The following is a 23,475-nucleotide window of genomic DNA, read 5'->3' on the forward strand; positions in this document are numbered from 1 at the left end:
CAAGTTTATCAAGATCTGGTACCCAGCTCAAGTCCCAGATCTACAGCATGTATGAAAGCCTTCATCTTTTATTATGAAATAGAAAAAAAAATAGTAGATTTCCATTCATCACCATGGAAGAAGGCAGATTTGAAGTAAGTACCAGCCACTAAATGCTCAGAAAACAAATGCCTCCAAAATAATAGCAGGTCTTGTGATTCTTTTTTTTTCAGCATTCAAGGACTACAACAGACAATGGCTGGATAGGAGCAGGAACCAAGAGCAAAGATTTTGCAGTGTTAAAGAACCAGGCATCTGCAGCTCTCTGAAGGACACTGATCCACCTCTTGCAGAGAAAACAAAGAGATGCTCCCTAAAGAACATGAGACACCTTACAGCCAGTGGGGGTTAATGGTATCTTGCAAAAATGTGATTCTTCAAAAAGGGAGAAGGGACTGCTATGTTTAGATATTATCAATGTTTAATCATTTTATAGGAACGTGGAAAATTATGTTTAGCGACCTCTAAATTCTCATTTTCTCCAAAGATAAATTAGAGCTTCAAAGGAAGAATCAGGGAAATTCAGAGCCAAAAACACAGCCTCTCTGTACAACTCATACGTTTGCTTTCTTTTCCAATTGTTCCCAAGCTGAGGGGATGTCCAACACAAGCCTTCAAATTAAGGATTAATTTCATTTCACTGCAGACACAACTCTTTCAGAGGGGAGAAAAAAAGGCAGCATAACACAATGTGCATTTCAAACATTTTTTTCCCCAAAAAATGTTTCAGTTTTTTGAGAGAAAGAGCTTTGTAATACAAGTATCCTCCTTGTCTGGATCAAAAACACAATCCTACTGGTTTTTGTTTTTCTGCCAACATCAACTTTTTAAACCCTGTAAAAACAAACAAATGGTGAAAAAATAAGAATATTCACTCCATCACTAGAGATCACAGTCATGGAGGACCTTACCACACCACTGTATGGCACAGCAGAACAAGGCAGGAGCATCAGGGCATCCAGGCACTATACCAGAGAAGAAGTTGGGAAAATACTTTAAAAAAATGTCTGAAAAATGTCTTGGAAAACACGTAGCACAGCTGTCATATGAGAGACTTTGAAACTGGCACTCTGTAGTTGTGACCTGTTGGAAAGACAACTCGATGCAAAATGCTCTTTTTCCAAAAGTCTTTACTGTACTTTATGAAAACTCGTGTCCACTTATCACCCAGCCCATAAAGAGGGCTTGAATATACATTAAAATGGTGTCATCTACATAAAAAGAAAAAAATAGGCACATCATCTAGCTCATGGGAACAAAAACCACGAACAAGGGACTTTGAGCCTTCAAACTAATGAAGCTTCCACGGTTTGAGATCAAAACTCTGTTGCACTCTTGCTTTTCTTGAATTTCCCACACAGAGATATAAAAGGCAATGCCCTTAAAGCTCAGAGGACTTGGATTTAATGCAGTAAACTCGCAGCAGCTCAATTATGTTAACTATTTTAGACACCCATGAGAAGAATAGCATTCAGGTCAGTTATGCACACAATAAAGTTTTCTTTTCACTCCCCATTTTCTGCTTCCATAGTCCTGGCTTTCTGGACATGGAACAGCATGAGACCCTGTCAGCCACCAAGCCCTGCACCCTGACAGAGTCCCACCAAGGCTTGTGCTTTGTGTTAGCCTAGCCTTGGTCTCCTCCACAGAGATGAGGGGTCTCATATAAACAGATACTACCCCAGTTACTGAGCTGATGGAATGGCAGGAAATGAACAACATGGAAGCAAAGGGAAACACTCAGCAAAGCCAAATACTGCTAGAGTTAATAATCATGCCCTAATTCAAACCAGGCTCCTCTAAAGCAGGTCAGGTTAATTTTAATTACTAGGCAGTTTTTTTCTTGGCTTAAGCCAAAGAGGTTCACATCGGAACCACAGGAACCACTTGGGAGGCAGGAAGCTGCTGCACTTATCCTGTGAGCACCGTGACCCGAATCAATTAGTATGCAGTGCCGCACATTTCCTTAAATCATCTCCAGTGCATACATTCCTGGTCTCACATCCAGGGTCACCATAGCTATGAGGGAAACAAAAGACGCTGGTGACGCTTGCTGGCAGCTGCTGCCCTGCCTCTTCCACGTGTCTGCACGGGGACACAGCTGCTGGGGCTAACATTTGGGAAGGTATTTCCTTGAGCAAACTCCTACCATGCAAATGCAGGTAAGCCCACATACAGCTTCATGAAAAGAGACTGAAGAGACAGCGTTCCCGAGCAAAACTGGAAATGAAAAAGTGTGCATGCCAGTGTGTGACTGAGCTAATGGCCAATTTAAGATTATGTGAACAGAGGTAAGTTTATGTTACTACACAAAGCCTGAGAGGAGGGAAGCTACACAGCCCAGGCAGAACACTACCAGATTTCCACACTGCCACAGCACATACAGGGGCATTGTTGTTACCTTCTGATTCAAAGCCACCTACTCCACAGGGCTTAATGTAACCAAAGTGTGTGTCAGCAGCCACCCCAAACACAAGGAGGACCCTTCTATGCAATGTTACTGTTACATCTGAAAAGAGTATTTTCCTCTGTACTTCATTAATAAAACAAACAAACAAATAAAAGAACAAACAACAAAAACAGACACCAGGGCAAAAAAGAAAGCTTGTCTTCCTTCACACTAAGCCCAGAAAGGCCATATGAGTACCTTCCTCAAAAGCCCTTGCAGAAAGGATCACAGATGTCCAAGCCATGGCCTACACTTCGTCCTGCAGCCACAAAAGCCCCTGATCATGCTCATGCTAGTCTCCCACAGATGGGACACTGATGGTGAGTACGCAGCTAAGAAGTGCTGGAATCCTGATCTCCTCCTCTCAAGCTTCATGCTTTGTATCATTAACTTCTGCTTAAGAGAAACACAGCTGCCTTGGCAGGTCACACTTTAGGAAGAAAGGCAGTTTCTGACACAGTAAGTGCAAAAGCTCCTCAAAAGTCATGATGACCTAGGGGAAGGATTTTAAATTAATTGCCAGTATTTCCTAGCAGGAAGCACTGGCGCGGTACATCCCAAATGCTGTGGAAGGCCTGAGATGCAGGCTGTCACCTGGGTGCTCTTCCCAGCTGTCTGCTTCAGGACAAAGCAGGGCACACAACAGCGGCCAAGCCTGAAGGCTTTAAGTGTTACAGTTCTATCCATGTCTGCCACAGAAGAGCAAAGGTCACTGCTACAAGTCCACTCATGACTATGGAAGTCACCTGAGTGTATAAAACGTCTCTGAGTTTACGGAATGTCTCTGGGACCACATGCAGCAGCTCAGGATAAATTAAATTTTGGGATACTGCTGTGATGTCAGTGATTTAGCCTGACATGAGAAAATAGCATTAAAACGGCAAATGAAGGCAAGCTTAACAAGGCCAAGTGTAATGTCCTGCACCTGAGTTGGGGCAATCCCAACTATGCATACAGGTCAGGCAATGAGTGGGTTGAGAGCAGCTCTGCCGAGAAGGACTTGAGGTGTTGGTGGATGAAAAACTGAGTATGAACCAGCAGTGTCCACATGCAGCCCAGAAAGTCAGCTGTACTCTGGGCTGAATCAAAAGCAGCATGGCCAGCAGGCTGAAGGAGGTGATTCTGCCCCTCTACTCTGCCACTGTGATACCCCACCTGGAGCACTGCATCCAGCTCTGGGGTCCAGGGTCCTCAACACAGGATGGATATCGACCTTTTGGAGCAGGTCCAGAGGAGGTTACAAAGATGATCAGAGGGCTGGAGCACCTCTCCTGTGAAGACAGGCTGAGAGAGCTGAGGTTATTCAGCTTGGAGAAGAGAAGGTCTGGGGAGACCTTGTAGCACCTTCCGGTACCTCAAGGGAGCCTACAGAAAAGATGGGGAGGGACCCTTTATCAAGGAGTGTAGTTATAGGACAAGGGGTAATGCTTTGAAGTGAAAAGATGGCAGATTTAGATTAGATACTAGGATGAAATTCTTTACTGTGTGAGTGGTGAGACACTGCAACCAGCTTTCCCAAGGAAGCTGTGGGTGCCCCACCCCTGGAAGTGTTCAATGCCAGGTTGGATGGAGCTCTGGTCTAGTGGAAGGTGTCCCTGCCCATGGCAGGGGAGTTGAAACTGGATAATCATTAAGGTACCTTCCAATCCAAACCATCCTAAGATTCTATGATTTTTCTCCTGTGTTTAAACTTGGGTAGGGAGAATAAATCTCTCTCCATAGAGATCTCAGAACCACATGCAAATGCAAAGCACAAGTGTCGGAGCAATGAAGCATATGTAACTAAAAGCTTGACATATTTTCTGAGTAAGGCAATAGAAAACACTTTATTTACAAGGTACAGGAGCCAACATAAGGGATGTTTCACACATGCAGAAGAAGACAGACTACTGACCATGTGGGAAGTGGGCACAGCAGTCACGCTCGCAAACACATATGGAAGGAAAAAGGCATGCTTCCCTCCTACTAATCTTACCATTCTCTTCCCTAAAAAAACAAGGGTAAAGGATCAAGTATTTTAAAAAGAATTACCGTAGACGAGAACTTAAGCATGATGGCATTTTCTGAATTGATAAACCTGCCTTATATGATGGGAAAGATGAAGGAATGCTTTGGGAACTCACATTTTGGCTGGAGAACTGCTTTTCCCCTTCTTTGTCGTCTTATGAAGTCCACTGTCCTGGTTTGGGAAGGGCACGCCCCAATTTAGTACTCCCACTAAAAAAAAAAAGACCATAAGCCGCTCCCCTCCTCCCCCACTCTGGTGGGAGACAAAAGGCAGAGATGATGGGTTGAGATAAGAACAAGTTACTGGAAACAGCAACGAGGTAAGAAAATGAACAATACAAGTAACAACTAATTTAAAAAGCGTATCAAGAGAGGGCGATTTACAGGCAAAAATGCTCACCTAGCCAGGGACAGTGAAAAACAATGGCAGACACCCTCCACATGCCACGCTTTCCTCCCGCAAGCCATGCCCGTTGTCATACATGAAATCCCTATTTGTGCTTGGTCTTTGCATATTAAGTGCTTTAAGTAATTAATTTTGAGTTAATTATTTTTAAATTGAATGTTACAATTAACCCATCAGCCCAGGTACAAAAATCCAGTTCCATTATCAGTGTTTCCATTTGTTTAAAGTTTATTAATAGAGTTGCACCCTTCCCAGTTAAAATTTTCCCAGTTAAAAATCACAAACTTGCCCCTTTTCAAGCTACAAACCACTGGTACACCATAAGAGTTACCTTTCCTGTGTTTACTGTATACTTTTACAAGTGTTTTGAGGTGTGTTGGATGTATTTTAATACTTTTTGTAGGTGTTTCACTTGCATTTTGATTCCAAGGCCAAACCCCCCACCCAGTCTTAATAGCCAGCAGCTATTTTTAGCTACAGAGCCATTACTCTGCAGGCAAGTTCCATGGCAACCTGAATACCTGAATTTTAATGAAGGCATTGTATTCCCTTATCTCTAACTGATACCACCCCCCTTGACAACGATGAGCCATTGGTGGACAGAGATGATCCATCAAAGGGAAAGCACCAATCGCCTTGGACCGAAGGGGCGGACTGGGGGCGAACTGGGGGGCGGAGCAAAAGCTATAAAAAGGACGAAGCGACGAGGCGGGCCCTCTTCTCTCTTCCCCTCTTGCTCTCTCCAGACTAGCTGTGGGAGACATCGGTGCTGGGCATTCAAAGCCTTACCCCTTTTAAGGGGCTTTTAGTAATTTTTTTAAGTCAACCCAGCACTGCAAGTTCTTTTTCTCTACCTGAGGTCTAGTGCTGTCTGAGCCAGAAGATCTCATATCCCTGCGCTCCTGGGGCGTACCATCTACTGAGCCATAGGATCCCAAATTTTTATATTTTTCTGATTTCTGTAATTTTTCAATTTTTCTGTTTTCAATAAATTAATCTTTTTAAGAGTTGTCTCATTTCTCACACCCGTGTTCCTCCCGGAAGCAGGAGTGCCTTACTTCCACCCTGGCAGCGACATGGGTGGTACAGAATAACAACCCACATGCAACCACACGGCTCCAGGCTCTACCCCCTCATGGCTACTGCAAAGAAAATAACTCTGTCCTGGCCAAAACCAGGACATTCTCATCGGTCTCTTTCCAGAAGTCCTGCACAGGGAGCCCAGTTAGCAGGCCAGAGGAATGGCTAATGAACAAAGATGCTACACTTCCAAGTAATTGGTAGTGTTTCTTTGGGTTTTTATCAACAGAAACTCTGGTATTGTTTCCATTCTCATCCCTCAGTTAAACCCTAACAACTCTGTGGCAAATGAGGAGCATTTCTAATTCTCTATCCACTTTGAACATAATTCTTTTTAAGAGGGTAGGTAATCTTCAGAAAGTAGGTAGCCATCCTACAGCCATCACACTGAACAATTTGGCAGGTATCTCTACAGCCAAAAAATGCCAATGCTATCTAAGTTCAACTAATCAAACATGAAACAAAACACTTGTATGAACTAAACACATTTTTGTAAGGGGGAGAAGTAGCTAGTGCTTACTGCAACTACACTGGTATTTTCCTCAACCTTTTTCTTTGTATGTTCTTATAAGAACAGAAGACTCGATGTGCAGTAATTAACACAGTTATATGTCAGGTTTTAACAGCAGCTGGGACATTCCCATTAGCCTTGGCAACGACACTTAATATTCCACATGTGCCATGCCTTTTTGTTACTTTGGAAATAGAAATCTAAGACTCCAAGCTCCCTCCAGTAAAGGACTTAATTTTGCTTTAAGAAAATGTCTCCTGACTTTCTGTTTATTTTAAAGCTGTTTCTTTTAAAGTCTCCCCGGTTTTCTGTCTCTAAGAGAGGTACATCACTTACTTGGAAGTACAAGTCAGTCAAGCTGTGCTCATCTACTGTGTGTGAATCACAGGCATGCAAAACCAGCAAGTGCTTCTGGACACCACTTCATGGAGAAAGTCTTCAGTGGAGGATCAAATGCCAACAAGAATAAGGGGGGCAGGGAACTATCTACCCACACACAACCCCTGCCCACAAAACCCAGTGGAAATCAGCCTAGAGAGAGGGAAGGACAAGGTTTGACCATGATATCCAGCACTTCCTCTGTGTGAGGATAATGGAAAGAGCCGAAGCCATTCTGGACAAGCTGGAGAGCTGATGATAATGGGAAAACATTCAGCAGATTTTATGATGACAGCCATAGGAAACATCAAAAAAATCCAGAAATTAACTTTTACAGGAAAATAAAATAATGAAATCTGCAGAGTGTTTAAGGCTGAAATCAACTGAGTCTTGACTCGTGCTGCTACCTCATTCGTGTTTTGTTTCAGTTCCACCCACTCCTCAAATACCTACCTTCAGTCTGCCACAGCTACTTTAAATCAGCATTTTCAAGAGTTTTTTTACTCCTTCCTTGTTCTTTTTTTGCTTTCCTGAGGTTTCCACTGAGGAATAAGAGGAGTTTAGTATGTGGTAGATTACAACAATTTCTCAAGCATGGTGTTGCAAGCATATCAGTTGCAGATAAAATGAAAAACCTCAAAGAATTTCAGGAGAAGGTTAAAGATTAAGTATCTATTATATGCTTCTCTTAGCTAAAGTTTGAGGAGAAAAACAGGTATTTTCAAACTGTTTAAAAATAATTTAAAGGGAGAAACAAAACATTGCAGGCTAAACCCAGCAAAAATTAATTAACTGGCTATTTTTCATTCCATCCAGTCATTATTTAAGTCTCCAGACATAATCTGAATGGGGGGATTTTCATCAGACAATTACCAAGCATGAGAAACCACCATTTCAATTTCAGCACAGTATGGGGGAAATGTCTATGAAGTGAAGGTATACATTGCATGAGGGAAATAATTACTAACACGGGCTACATCAGTCACACGTAGCAAAGGCCCCTCTGCATTGCATTCCTCACATTCGCTTATGCAAAACTTTGGCTCAATGCAACTGTTACCAGCTTTAGTACCTAATAACTCCACTGGCTGGAGAGCAGGCAGCAACAATGTACTGGATTCTGTTACATTCCCTTGACATGACATGACAAATATCTCAGAGATTCCAAGGCTTTTGTACCTGTGCCCATCACAGAGCCTAAGCAGATGTTACATGAAGTGTTCTTGTTTTTACACCTTGCAAGTCGTGGGTTCTTGACAGATGTGCTGGAGCAGATCCCTGTGCTTGCACCAAGAGAACTCCAAATACTCCCACTAGTCATCTCTATTTCCTCATGACTTTTTTTTTTTTTTTTTTTAATGCATGCCTAAACAGCTCAAGAAAAGCATTTAATTTCCCACAAGGGAAGTTCCATGTGGCAAACTTATTTTCAGCTGTGTGCTTAACAAATACAAAAACTCATTTTATGCTTTTGTTTGGGAAAGCGTGTGACATTTATGTCAACACAGTTTTGGTAACAAAAGGATAAGTTTAGATACAAGTAGCAATCACTTAAAATATTCGAAAAGTTATTCCTTAAAAAAAAAAACCAACAAAAAACCAAAAAGAAACCTACAATATAACATACAGAAAACACAGTGAACAAGAAAATTAAAATTGCTTAAGTAAAGAATTTACAAAAAAAGTATTGAAGATCCAGCCAGTGCTCTGCACTAGCTCAGACTTGCACAGTGTTTGTTGGCATGGTGTGTGCTAAGGAGTTCATTCCAGAAAATCCTTACAGAAATTCATAGAACCTAGAACTTAAGAAGCTTTGAAAAGGAGTCTTAAGTTGATGAAAGCACTGTCTTATGCCATGAAACATTTGTGTCCAATCAAAAAACACATATAAACCCACAGAATAAACAAAAAAAGCACAAAATCTCTGTATCTTGAAGAGCTAGCTAAGACCCAACAGCAGCCACACTCCCAAATGGGGTCTCAAAGGGTGTCAAGCAGGTGAATGCGGGCAAACAATGCTCACCGGCATTGCAGCTTCACTGATACACACTCAGTATTAGAACTGAGAAGACTCAATGAATATGCAAGCTGGCAAAAACATAGACTAAAAAGTAAAACCAGGCATCAGAGAGCCCCAGTTAGCTGTGCCTTGCTGGCAGCATGAGAGAGTCAGATTCCTCCTCAGTTAGCCATCAGTGGCAGGCTCCTCTGCTCCAGCTCAGCAAAACAACCAATAAGCCCAAGTATATGTTTCCAGTATTGAGAAAACCAGTGCATTACTCAAAATATAATCCTCCTCTGGCTGAACTCCCATAATGTACTCTGGGTTTGGATCTCCTGACCAGCTGCATTGTTAACACAAGGTGTCCTTTCTGTCTGTTTATCCACAAACCAGCACCTGGAAGGCAAGCCAGCTGCTTCCTTACTCCTGCCACCAGGGCAATTCTTGTATTTCCATTGGCATTGAAGGAGTGTATACAAAGACAAGAGCTTTAGGCTGCAATTTGCAGTGATTGCTCTATGCACTTAATAAACATTAAAAAAACCCCAAATAAAATTATGAAGGCTGTATCTTACATTGGATACTTCAAATCAGTTCAAGAAGTCCAGTTTTGTTCACCACCCAGGTCCCAGCTATCTTTGAAACACAGTCCTTTACAACATCTCTCCCTGAGAAAAAAAAAAAAAATCCAAAACATTAAAGTACAAACACAGCTCTGAAATTCATTTGCTATGGAACTTGAGGCTAAAATTTCCAAGTGTCACATGCACACAACTATCAAAGCATAAAACAAACACTCCCAAAACTGATGCAGAGAAAGGCACTGAGGTTTGTACGTCTCGATAGCTCTGTGGCTGGCACATCTTTCTGTTAATGAAACATAAGCTCCATTCACATTTTGAAATTGCTGTTAGTCAAACAGCTCCAAAAACAGGGAGAACAAAAGATGTTGAATTCTCATAGTTCTTTGTGTTGCCTGTAAATGTTTCCCAAGCCACAACTCCCCATGAAACCTTTTGAGCCTAAAACCCAAGAGACAAATAATTATGGAGAGGAACACTGCCAAAGCACCAAGACAGAGCAGCAACAGAAAGCTAAGAATTAAGTGGTACATAAGATGCTACCTCACCAAAGCTGTCTCAGGTTCACACCTGCCTGCAGAATAAATGCTGGGAGAGGATCAGGAGATGTGGATTCCTCTCTGGGTACTGTCAAGCCAAGTTTGCTTCCTTTGGGCCACAGACTACATTGCACATGACCTGGAAGAAGCCACCTTATGAGATGGATGTGATGGGCTCTGTTTTGCCTTTTAACCATTGTGGATATTGACTCAGTAATCCTCCCAGCACAGGATTCTGCACCTGTACAGAGGCTTGCAGGCTCAGCTGGGACTCGTCACTTTAATACAACCATCTTTGATGTCCCACAAGGAAACTAAGCTATCTTTCCTTACATTTACTCACACCAACGCAAATCCAGAGGCACTCGAATGGGTTTTAAAGAACCAGCCAGAAGAATAGAAAGAATCTTGATTTCTCTCATACCAATCCAGCCACAAGCATGCTGAAGTGAGCTCTGGAGAATGGGCCTCCCATATGTCTCACCACACACCTCATCAGACTGGAACCCCAGCAAGATGCCACGTGCTGCATCGGGAGCAGGCCTCAACCCCACACTCCAGGGTAAGAAGCACCTATGTCAGACGTAGACTAATAAGCATATACATCCATCTTCCACAACATTACCACTGTGGGGCCATGAAGAAATTGAATTTTCTACAGGAGGGCTCGATAAGACAGCTCCCATGGCTCTGTGCAAGCTCTCGGCACCTCAGCGGGAATGGGGCAAGGAGCTGCACAGAGGAGCAAGGTGCTGTGCTGCCTGGGCAGGTGCAGGGTAGGCACTCATGGGGACCAGGTGTGTGCATGTCTGAGGAAAGGCAGAGGGCACACACGGCTGGGGTGCACATGGGGGACGTCAAACGGAAGAGAATCCATCAGTTTCAGTGGGAAGAGCATCCGTCCTGATGAGTGAGACAACACAACAACCCACAGCAGTTCCCTCAGCAAGTGCTTTACCTCAGTGAAATTTCACTGGGTTCAGTGTTCTCCTGCTTCTAAAAAGACAACACCACATTTCTATCCAAAAACTATCAGTGGAAATACAACACAAACAGTTATTTTGCATCTGGCTTCAACAGCTGTGTATCTCAGGGAAAAGAAAATACTCGCTAATGAAAACGTGCACCACTCAGACAACGCAATACCGCTGCATGAGGAAAAGAAAGACACCAGGAAGTGGGCTTCACTGGCTTTAGTTTCAAATTTTTTTCACCTTATCCTGAAATGGACGCCGGACTTATATTTTAGAATAAGGACTTCAGATATTACTAAATATTGCTCAGAGAAGTTGTGGATGCCCAATCCCTGGATGCCCCTTCCCTGGAAGTGTTCAAGGTCAGGGTAGGCAGGGCTTTGAGCAAGTGAAAAGATGTCCCTGCACACAGCAGAGGGGTTGGATTAATTGATCTTTAAAGGTCAAACCAAACTATTTTATGATTAGAAGACACCTGGAGACTTCAACTGGTTTTAAAAATTCCATAAACAGTCTGAAAAAGACAGGTAATCAGGCACTAACACAGTTCAGAGCTCCCAGGGATGTACTCCATCATCCAGTACATTTTTCTGAAAGGTAACAATTCAAGATCTATCAGACATAGAATTCACACACAGGACAGAAGATACCCTCTATCAGAGAACCACACATTTAAAAAGAGTGTAAGAGGGAGAACCTGTAAATATGGTGAAAGCACAAATTGCTTAATATACTAGGAATATCTGAAATGCACATTTTCTTCTCCACCTCCTTCTCAGACAAGAAGGATTACAGTAAGAAGGCAAAATTAAGCACCTTTTAACAACACAAACAGATGCTGTGGAGATAGAGGAAAGGCAGCAGTATAAAATTTTGTATTTCACAGGTTTTATGAGAAGATAAATTGAATATTAGTTTCTTTTCTTTCAATAAGAATAAGGTTAAATATGTTTGAGAGGTGTACAATTTAAGAAAATATGGACTACACCACTGGGCAATTGAAATCCAGCCACCTTTAATGACCAAAGCTAATCAGATTTTACTATTAATGTTAGACACAAAAGATTTCAGCTCTTGCCTGAATGAAGTGTATAGCTGAATAGAAGAAGACTGATTCTCTTTCAGAATTTGCCCCCAGCTGTTTATAAGGAGAAAGCCTGGTTTAGGAAATATTTGAACCTACTTCAGACACATTTCATGTAAAAGCAAGGACCATTTCACTGGGTGGCAACAGCCCCTAAGGTGGAACTCCTGAAAATAATGCCTACAAGAAAGGGATGGTCTGCTCTGGGATGGAAGGAGGAGCTACAGGGACAAAGAAGCAAGTACTGCTGATGGAGCTGGAGGTGCTGGAGAAGGTGTGAAGGACAGGAGATGGCTTCTGGGAATTCCTGCACTGGGGCTTCAGAGAAATGGGATGAGAACCCACATAAAGACAGGCATCATTTCACCCTCTGTTTGCAGACAGTGTTCTCCTCAGTATCTCTTTTTTAAAAAAACAACCACCCCTAATATAATATATGTACCCACACTGCTCCAACCACTTCTTTTTTTTAAGTAAAAAGCAACAGTTTGGAGAGTACAAAGAAGAAAAAGCATAAAATTATGAGAACATGCAGTTCCTAAGACATGATGTTGTATCATGCCTTTCAAACTTTTAGGAACCAAATCTTCTTGCATTTTTTTGTTAATTTTGTAAAACAACAGCCCCCCTCCCCACCTTCTAAGTGAAACACTATGTTTTGGAGAGTGTGTGCCACGATGTAAGATGCCCATGGGTGGGACTTCTCACAGGAGATGCACAAAGCAATGCAGTGGTCATTAGTGAGGACCCTCCCTTCAGCCGCTGCAAACCCTTACTGGTGTTGAAAGCAGAGTGCCCAAGCTTCGGAAGTGCTGAGGGAGCCAAAAGCCCAAAGAACAACAATGGCTGCGGAGGGCTCTCAGCCTCCAAAAAAGGAAAACAAAAACCAGCCTGGCTAAGCCAGTCCTACACAAAAGTTTTGTGTGAGCAAGGACAACTCAAATGGCCTTAATGAGAAGCAGTCCAACACATCCTTGCCATCAGATGAGGAAGCTCAGTAACAGCATTGGGGCTCCACACAAGGCCTGGTGAGACAATCACATCAGCCTCAGTCTACCTAATGCCAAGGCAACAGTTATGCAATGACAGAAACAAAACGTTGTATTCATGGAGGACTGGATCCCCAGCTGACAAAGGCTTCTTTTTGTGACTTCTTTTTGAAGTACTCCATATGAAATTTCTGCTCCAAGTCCCCTCTCCTGACTGACCAAACTGCCATTAACTCAGGCACAGCTTGGTCATCCAACAATGCTTCCAAGCAAAGAACTCAGAAGACCTTGGAATTTTGTGTTGTTATTATCATCATTATGAGCAAAATGTTCAAGAAAAGTTTTCTTGTCTTCACTCCCCTTTTCCCAACTGCTACATTCAGGACAACACATTCTATATGGACATAAATTATATACTTCACTTTACAATGTGCAAGACTAACGTCAGTGTTTTTCTAAGATTTTAGGACTGAAATAAAGATGGGCTTCTCCTTAAGATGAATCATTCACATAGATTTAAAACAACTTTTTGATTTCAAACAGCTAGCAACTTAATTCACTGAAGGAAAACCAATTTCATACAGTTAGCAGCAAAGACATTAAAGAAAAATTTTACATGTGTTACCTTGGAAATCAATACTTTTCTCTTAATAAGACAGTAAAAACATTCCTTTGTTTCTATGCCTCTTCCCTCCCCATTCCAAGATTTACTGGACATCAACCCATGCCAGTAAAAGTGTAAGTCAAGAGAAGGATAGTAAGATATGGACAAGAGGAGAAGCTGCCCACTTTGCAGTTTCATTTAATATCAAAAGTTCACATAGGAAAAGAGTAGTCTAAAAAATGAGTATCAGAATATGGACACAAAACATAAGCTTTTTGATGCTGCTACAACAGCTGGTTGGTTTGTTTCAACCATCAGAGCTGCTGAGGCTAGAGGAATCAGTACTTCAACGTGTACTGAAAGGGGTGTAGAAAACTTGTAAAAACCTTAGTTAAAAAGACATTAATACAAGAGGAGTCTGATCTTCACTAAGCTAGGGAACAAACCAGTTAATAAGCATTTAGAAATTAAGGAATTAGGTGATGCGAATTAATTTAACAAAGTAGCAACCATAGGAATTCTGTCAGCTTCCTTTAGCTTTGGCTGAGTAATTAATTTTTTTTTTCTTCTTAATTAAAACCAGAGACAGTGCCAGCATCAGTATGTGCATATTAACACTCGGGCATGCACTGATAGCTCCGCTTTAGCAGCTGCAACCTCTAAGCAATAATATGCCAGTAGCAAACTAAACCAAAGATACAGATGTACTTTTCTATCTTTTTCTTTTCTTTTTCCAAACCTCCTAACTTTCACTACTACTTAATTAATTTGCACGTATTGTTGGTTGAAAGGAGAGCTCGCAGGAAGCAACTACTAAAAGTCCCATGCGGAAAGGATGGGAAAGCTGAAGGTGAGTGCTGACTGCCGACGGACACATGTACTCTAGGAATCTTTCCCTCCCTAGGGCCCCATTTCTGCTCCTGTTAACACACTCACGCAAGCGCTACCCTCCCCATAAGTTTGAGAACAGAAGTCGCCACTTTCCACCCACACCCAACTCCCTCCACCGCAGCAGAGGGAACAGCGCACCACGTTATCCCAACGGCCCGCAGGATTCCCTAATGCTCACACCTAAACGCATCACGCCTAGCACAGGGGAGTACTCAGCGCTGCCCGTCTCCAGAGGCACGTCCACTCTCCTCCTTGTGTCCCGAGGCTATCCCCCCTCTCCCGACCAAACTTCACACCCCGGCAAAAACTGACCCGCACCTCTGGGGACGCGGGTCTGGCGAAGAGGGGCTGCGCGGCTCCCCCGCTCCGCCTTATCCCGAGGGGAAGCCAGGCGAGACCAAGGCAGTCCGCAGCGCCGGGCGGCGGCACCGAGACCCGCGGGGAGACCCGGGGCCGCTCCTGCCTCCCCCCGAGCGCGCCTCTTCCTCGGCTTCTGCGGAACGGACGCGGGATGGAGAAGCTCCGGGCCGGCTGCGTACAACCGCCTCCGAAACTACAGATCCCGCATTCTGCATTATTATTATTATTCTCATCATCAATGATTTATTTTCAGAGGACGGGAGCTCGCCTTGCTGGCGAGCAAGGTCTCGTTGTCCCGCCAGACAGGGTGTCCCTGCGCCCGTCCCCGCTCCCGGCGCGGAGTTCCTGTGGCAGCGGCGCGGAGCGAGGCGGGCGGAGGGGCGGCCGCTCCCCCTCCCCGCGCTACCGGGGCGCTCAACAGGCGGCTGCCGCTGCCGCCCGCCGGGGCTGCCCCGCACCTGCCCCCGCTCCCGCCCTCCCCGCAGCCGCGGCTCCCCTGCGGCCCCGGGGCGCGGGCTCTGCCGCAGCCGCGCTCGCTTACCCATGGCTGCCTCGCGTGGTCCGGGCGGTGCGGGAGGCGCAGGGCAGGGGCTCGCTGTGCCGTGCCGGGCTGGGCTGTGCCGGGTGAGCGGGCTGGCGGAGGACAGCGGCCGCGGCTCTCGCTCTGGCGGGCTGGGCTCGCCTGCGGCGGGAGCGAGGGGCGGGAGGGGCGGGGCGGCCCCGCCTGCGCCGCCACAGGGGCCCGGCCCGGCCCGGCCGCGCGGGGCAGGCGGGACAGCGCCCCCCCGCGGCCGCTGCCGCTGCCCGGCCCCGCCGCCGCCGGGAATCGGCGCTGGTCGCGCCCGCCGCTCCCCGTCCTCCTGCGCTGTGACCTCGCTCGGCCTCAGCAGCTGCCGGGGACGAGCAGCCGCTGCCAGGCGGGACCCCTGACCCTCTCGCCTGGGAAACCTTGGGAACCTGAGCTGCGGGCACCCTTTACCTTCAGAGGCACCTGCCCCTTGATGTTTCTCTGACAATGGCAAGGGCACTGCGTGCTCAAACACAACATCATTTCACGACTGTCTATACCCGTGCTCAGCTGTGTGATCCTTATCTTCACAGCCCCTTCTGAAGCGTCTCATGCCGCTTTCCAGCGTCACACAGCACTGCGGGAGCTGCCACTTGAGCGACGTTCCAGTCACACCGCCGTGCATGACGATGCTCGCAGGGACTTCGTCATTCTTTAAGCACTGTGAGGAATGTGTCATGGCTTTAGGAAAACTCGGTAAACGGGACCCTGGAAGTAACAGACTGGGTAGTTTGGGGACATATGGGTGGCTTCTCCCTTAGGAGATAACCAGTAGCCCCTTCCCCATACCTAGACATGTTGGAGGTAAAAACGACAGTGTCACACAGGAGTGATCCTTCACAGGCACAGAAGACAGGCATGGAAGAGAGTGGCAAAGTCAGCTTTTTGAGTTTAGTTGCTTTCCTAAACTGGACTTTCACCATCAGAGCAATTTGATTGCTTCAGTTGCAAAGGCCAGTGCTTTAGACAGAGTAAGTGCATCTACAGTGACTAATATCAGTCAGATTGTGCTGATTTACATTAACTCGTTGCTTGGCGTGCATTTCCTTTGTCACAATAATAGTACACTAATTTTCTGTTATTTATGTGAAGTGTAAGGACATATTTCACTTCTTCCTGTGATCATTAACATATTCATCTATTCAATTACATAACTATATTATTCACCTCAAATTGAGATCAATTGCTTAAGAACATATTAATAAAATTCAAAGGTAAAAGAGTGACAGAAGCGTGAACACTAATTTTCAGGGAGATTAGTTTGTACTTCGGAAATTCAGGCCCCTGCTCCCAAAATACTGTGTGCACTCATGATAAAGTTGCAATGTTAATGTGTGGTTTCTTTGTTAATGGTAACATAAAAATCACAGTCTCCTGGGCCAGAATGATCTGAGGCTTTTGCATTGATTAATGAACATATATGCTTTTCTGGTAAGGTCTGTGGGCTCAACACCATGCAAGCACCATGGAATCAGGGAGTAAATGCCTCTCCTCTAACAGGCAATAAGTGGATTGATGGAGTAAGCCATTTTATAAAGATAGAAAAAAAAAATCATAGCTAAGCTGATCACTAGCACGCTGCTTCCAGATCTCACTGGGAATTAAAGTAGATGAGCTATGCACCTTTGAAAAATTAGATTAATTATGGAAATAGCACATGACCCTTAACTAGAGTGGCACTAAATAGCACTGAAATACGGCAGGAACAAGAGGCAAATGGTAAAAGCATCCCACTGTGTGCAGCACTATGTGCTGGTGAAAGTATAAGTAAATTTCCTTTTTTAAAATAAAAATTGGTTGAAATTTATATTCTTTGGAGTTCCTACAGCATAGAGCTTGATTTATACTAGAATCAGCTGAAAAATGTCCCTTAATTCTGACTGTACTTGCACTTATGAGTAACTTTGCATTACTGAAATCCATAGGACAAGCTCCTCAAGGGAAGTTGGTCAGTGCTGTCCAGATTGGGTTTACACACTTACACCGAAGTATGAGGCAGATATTCCTAAGGGAATGTAGAAGAAGTTGTCCATATCAACACAGTTGCAGTGAGAGGAGGGACTCAATTTCTGCCATCCTCAGAAGTGTTGGTCATTTTTCTCTCCAAAGGGAGAGAAAACGCAAAGATAGAAAATAGTGTGTGCATAAATATTGGTTATGGCTCAGCAAACCAGTCAGTGCAGATTTCCACTCACAGAGATACCAAGCCTCTGATAAGTGAAGAGAGAAGTTGACAGGGCTGATGTCAGAAATTTTGGTTCCTTAAGGGAAACTACATTGTAATATTCAATTGAGGTCAAGGAGACAGGAATATTTGAAATTTCTGCGAGGAATAGAAAGTAATAGATTTCATTTCAGAACCAAGATGTCTGGAGAAACAGGTATTTCCCTGTTTGGGAAAGACTTATGATTGGATTCTAGTCCATGTTCTTGTATCTAGCACACAATGTAAAAGAGAAAAGCTGAAGTGTGCAGCATTTCAGCGAGTCTCTGTATTTGAATGGCTCCTTGGGTGCCATAGCTGGTAGCTGTAAGGAAGGGCTAAAGTCCTGCTGTAAATTATGCTGGAAGCCAGACTGATCCAAACAATCTCATCATCAAGGGATTATAAAATGACCATTTGACCAATGCTGCCATTGCAGATTTGATCTACAAAAGAGAAGGAGAAGGTTAGTATTCTGCATTGATTAATGTCATTGTCTGTGTTGAGTACTCAAAATCTTTTCCATAGTTTAGGTAACAACCTGCAAACATTTTTCTGTATGCAGAGTTACCCCAATACTAACGTCATGATACCAGGCGTTTCAAGACACACCTTCACTCCCTGTAGCAATATGCTTGGATTACCTCTTAACCTATTCTGGAGCAGTATGCTCCTCTCTGGAGATGTTTTAAGGAGGCCATTTGATGTTCAGAAGAAAATTTAACTTCAGCCTTAAGATTAGTCGAGAAGAGGCAAGATGGAATGTGGGAGTCTCACTAGTAGTAACCGAGGGCATGGCATCAGTCTGAAACATCATGTTTTACTGTATATGACAATTTCCAGCAATTAGTGGTGAAACTGATTTCTAGATTAAGGGAAGACTCATTGCATTTAATTTATTTTCTTCTTGTTTTAATTTACCAGGCTCCATCTGTTTCCCTACTTCTCCACTGCAAACATCTTAGCTCTAAAGCAAATCCCTTTTTTTGTGGACAGAATGGTGTGATAGCTGCCACTACCTGTTTGTTTGTCTCTGTTTTCCACTCCTACTCTTTCCTCAGGCTATCTAACTAGACAGATTGCCCTAGGTAGGAAACCTTCCCTATTAAAAACAGAAACAAAGGCAGTGTGTTTCCACTTAATGTTTTAGCTTTGACTAAACATTCAGGTGCATTAAATTTCATAAAAAGATGTCCTAATGGGTTGTGTGTTTCAGTGGGTTCTCAGCTCCCACATCAGCTGTATGTGAGGCCCCTTCCCATGGCTCCCTCTGCTAACAGTGATGCTAACAGTTAATCATGATATTACTTCTGGCTACTACACAGGCAGTGTCAGTGGGTAGCAGTCATGGCCACTTTCCAGAGGATTAGAGTGAGTGTATGGGGTGCTACTCTGCTTTTGCAAAGAACCTGCAAACTTCCAAAACCTTATAAAATCAGGGACTCGTAAAACAGCCTCCTTTTGAATGCTAACATGAGTGTATTTTAGCTTCAAGGAAACCAGAAGCGATAAAAACCGGTTTTAGTTTCACTGAGTGTTCCCTGTGGCCTTTCTCAAGGGGGGTTCAGCCATCCTCTCTGTATTGAGCTTCTGTGATTCCACGTACAGTTGAGGCATACCGTGGTTTTTCTCTCCCATGTGATCTTCTGTTCACAGAGGCCATGGATGTTAAAGACAAGTAAGGTGACAACTGGATCTCTTTATACACTTTGTGCCCTTTATATCTGCGTGTAAAGAAGAGGTGACCTGTGTGGTCACCTCTCAGCATCTCGATGTAGATCAAGGGGAATGACTCATGCTCTCCTATATCTTTTGTACCTGTTATGTGAAGCTGATCCACTTTAGACTCCAACTGCTGCTACCAAAACTATTTTTTAGTGCTCACTGCAGAGAGCTGTTTGCAAAGCTCGTCCAGCAAAACGCTGAACAAAATGGTTCAGATCATTGGCACTGTGTAGTTTGGGGGAAAAGAGAGAAAGAGAAAGATAAAAACTGAGAAGTAATTTGATACAGTTTAGCCAACATGTAGATACTCCTCCTGGAATTTAACATTCAGGTATGATAGTATAAGAAATAAATGGTCTTCAAAATGAAAACTGTTACTTATTACCAAATAGGTCACATTTCCAACAACTGTTTCTCAATATGTAAATATAAGCTGTGATTGCTTTGAAAAATATATAATTATATATTCAACAGAATGCATATTTTTTCCCAGTGCAGCACAGTTAATTTTATCTGAAAATTAGTGATTACCATTTTGGTGCTAATTATGGAGTACTAAATACATCTTCAGTGTTAAAAGATAGACTCATTTCTGTTTCATATAACCCTTGTAGAACTCACTTGTGGAATTAACAATGTTGCTTTGTGATTTTAGAGGCACAAAATTTTTTTTTTCACTGAAAATGAAGGATTAATATATTGATTAGGACCTCTGCTTTTAATTAGGCCTACGTGAGGGACCTTAACCTAAGCACAGAATTTTTCACTTAGGTGCATGGATATTCTGTCAGTGCCCCTGAGAAATCCAGGTATGGGGGGCAGCAGAGGGAAGATCACAGTATAAGCTGCTTTTATTCTGGATACACAGACTTGCTTCTGTGCCTTTCTCTGTCTGCATGCCACAGAGATAACCCACGTCTGGTAGGGAACCACATTGGAGATAATATGAGGTCTGAGAGAGCATGAGTGGTTTCAGTAAAGCATTATATAGAGCAAAAAGCTTGCAAGTGAGAGAGTACACTAACAATCTGAAAACAGATGAGTGTTATACAGAAAAAACCACAAGTGGATACAACCTTTCCTTTGATGTGCAGCCCATCTCATTACATCCTCCTGGTTGGATCTGTGAAATGTAGAAATGCTGGCAACCCTTTGTTCAAGTGAGAGAGCAAAGTCTTACCTCCTGCTATGTGAATCATGATACAATAATCCTATGAAGGCATTCTTCCACATACCTCATTCTAAAACATTTGGGCTGAAAAATTCACTTGAGATTGATCAGAGATGATGAGTTCAGTCTAGAAGGCTTGGATATAAACACTTACTGAAGTGCTTTGCTAAGTTCCTATTGTGGGGTGTGATCATGTGGGCTGGAGAGGCCAGCCTAGGGTCTTTAGGAGGAGCTGACTCAAATGTATGGATTATCCAACATTTTCATTAGTACCACTGGGGAGATTTGAATGCGGAATAATTTGCAAATGAAGAAACCAGAGAGGGGCAAAATGCATACCCAAGGAACATTAATATTCAACTCCAGAGCAACTTCTATGTGAGCATATATGTACTCATTGCAATATTCTGAAAATAATTGCATACATATGTATGTTAGCCCCACCCTCCAGTGGCATCAATAGGTTTAACCTCAGTTTTCTGTTGCACTGCAAATTAAGGGAAAAGACTTTATTTTAAGAGTGTTGAACACATGGCTGCCATCCAACAACTTCAGTATGGCACCCTCCCAAGAAAGCGCTCCAAGGCAGCCTAATCAGGACAGAATTCCTGGCAAAAGTACATTTTGAGACAAGGCTCTCTCTCTTTTTCCAAAGTAGAAAACTCCTTTGATGGCAGGCACAGAGAGCATTTAAGAACATTCTCAGGTGCCTTTTCTGCAAATTGAAAAATCAAACCCAAAAAGTTGGGAAGGAAAATTGCAGGAGTCATTTTAACACTTTTCCTGATCAAGTTGGGCAGTGGAGACTGAGAAACAGCCAGCTGATTTCAATTTACTTCTCATTTTTTTCACTTCTGTCAATAGGTACAAGCTCATAACTGATTACAGAAGGTTTTAATGCTGCTCTGTAAACATGAATGGTGCCTTAAACTGTATCACAAAACAGAGTTAAATTCTCTCCTAAAGAGCCACTCAGCTTTAGTTTTCTACTAATATACGTTCCAAAATGCTGGTTTGGGTTTTGTGTTGGGATTTGCCCTCCCCACACACAGTATGTTTTATTGTTTCTGTACTGCTCTTCCTGCTTTGCACTGTCCAGTTCTGGCAAAGTGGCTATACCCAGAGTAGTGGTTTGTGGCAAAAATGTGATGTATTGGAGAAAAGATGGGAATGGCTCCATAATCCAGCAATAATGTAACATCCTTGGTGTGCCCACAGTGCCAACAGGCTGCAGAGGACGGGGGTCCTGGGCTGTGGGGGAGCAACAGGAGCTGGCACAGCCCTACAGGTTTTTCACTGGGAGGTAACAGAAGTGGCTTTAAGACACAACATCCTCCCTCAGCTCTGTGAGATGTGGTTTTGGAAGGAAGGTGTGGCTTCAGATCTGCTGACATCATGGAAATGCTTCACCTCCTTCTGACTTCACAGAAAGCCAAACACATTAGACCTGCCAGAAATGGGACACTCAGGAGTAAAAAGCACAAGCTGTTATGGTCAGATGAGTGAGAGCTCTCCCAAAAAGCCCAACCAGGATAAATGCATCTGAGGAACTTGAAAAATAAAAATTAGATGATGTTTTGATATTAAATGTTGAGTTTGGAAGATTAGTGTAACTTCTCATTCTCTAGACTAATAAACCTGGTGATTTTTTCCTAAAAAAATCCAAACATCTATTCTAAACAAGAGCATTTTCCTCCTGTTTTCAGTACAGACAGCTAATTTTTTGCAAATGCACAAATACATAACTAAAACATAAAAGCAGAACACACTAGTCACCCACACGTATCCATTCTTCACCCATATCTATCCATTCTTCAACTAGGAGAGATAAAAAAGTAAATGAAAGTGTCAAGTATCTTACATTGGTAATAATTTTATCCTTTATTTATAGCATACATAAGATGGATAGGAGTGCCTGGATTTTTTTAAGTAAAGAACACTCTTTTAAGACTCTTGTTATCTGATTCTTGTTCTCCTGAATATCATGTTCAGCAAATAGAAAAATAATATAATTCCAAGTGAGGAATGTAAAAAAAAAATTATTAAAACTATATTAAACACGTTCTGCTGTCATAGGCGGATCTTTTTTCTTACTTTTTGTACTTCTTTTTTTTTAAAAAAAATAAAGTTCAGGCCAAACATGAGTGTTGCATAGCTGGCAGATAGCTTAGAACATTAATTCTGCCATCCAATATTCCAAGGATATAGCTTCTTTGTGTTTAAAAGATGAAAGGGCCACAGGCAAACCAAACATCACAAGAACCTGGCAGACAAAATGACCCATTAAAGAAGTTACAGAAACTGCAGCTTGTAAAATTATTCCCAAAAGACAACATCACTTCCAATACCCCTTGGGCTTTCACTGTTTGAAGTCCACCTTGAAAAGGAAGCAGAAGTGCATGCCCAGGCCTTGAAATAGTGTGTAAGGGCTCATGCATACGAGGTATCAACGAGGTGATGCTGTGATGAGCACGGAGGTGACTGCCCAGAGCCCTGCTGGTAGATGATGTGCAGGAGGAACTGGAGACAACACCTACCAGCGGTTTTCAGTGCATTTCCTGCAGTTCTGTAGAAGAGAGGTTGAGGCAGAGGTAAATGAGCCTGGCAGGCTGGCAATTAGTGCAACAAACCAAGTGGGAGCCAGGGAAAGCTACAGAGAGGGAGGCAAAGCTCTGCAAGCAAGCCCACTGAGAGAAATAGGGAGAGGAAGTAATGAGCAAAACAGGAGACAGTGATTGTATTTCAGAAAGGGGAAGAAAAAGCTCCTACTACAGCAATTTTCTAAGGCACCAGGTGCTGCTCCATCTGCAGTTACATCTAGACACATCTCTGAGGCAACTGGGTACACGGGTTCATGTCCTTTCTTTCCTATGACTCCCACAGGTTCTGAACCCTACTATTACAGACCTTCAGG

General features: G+C 43.3%; 1 protein-coding gene across 2 annotated transcripts in view; it reads right to left on the reverse strand.

Annotated features, from left to right (window-relative positions):
- The window catches only part of GPM6B (glycoprotein M6B), a 114,601-nt gene extending 99,035 nt beyond the window's left edge, over nucleotides 1–15,566 (reverse strand). For both annotated transcript variants that reach the window (XM_082278730.1, XM_082278729.1), the window contains exon 1: nucleotides 15,436–15,566. In XM_082278730.1, coding sequence (XP_082134856.1) covers nucleotides 15,436–15,439 — 4 coding nt within the window. In that variant the 5' untranslated portion in view covers nucleotides 15,440–15,566. The remainder of the gene's footprint in view (nucleotides 1–15,435) is intronic.
- Nucleotides 15,567–23,475: the final 7,909 nt, after the last annotated feature.

Source organism: Coloeus monedula (genome assembly GCF_965178545.1).
Source record: "Coloeus monedula genome assembly, chromosome: 3".
Lineage (NCBI taxonomy): Eukaryota > Metazoa > Chordata > Aves > Passeriformes > Corvidae > Coloeus > Coloeus monedula.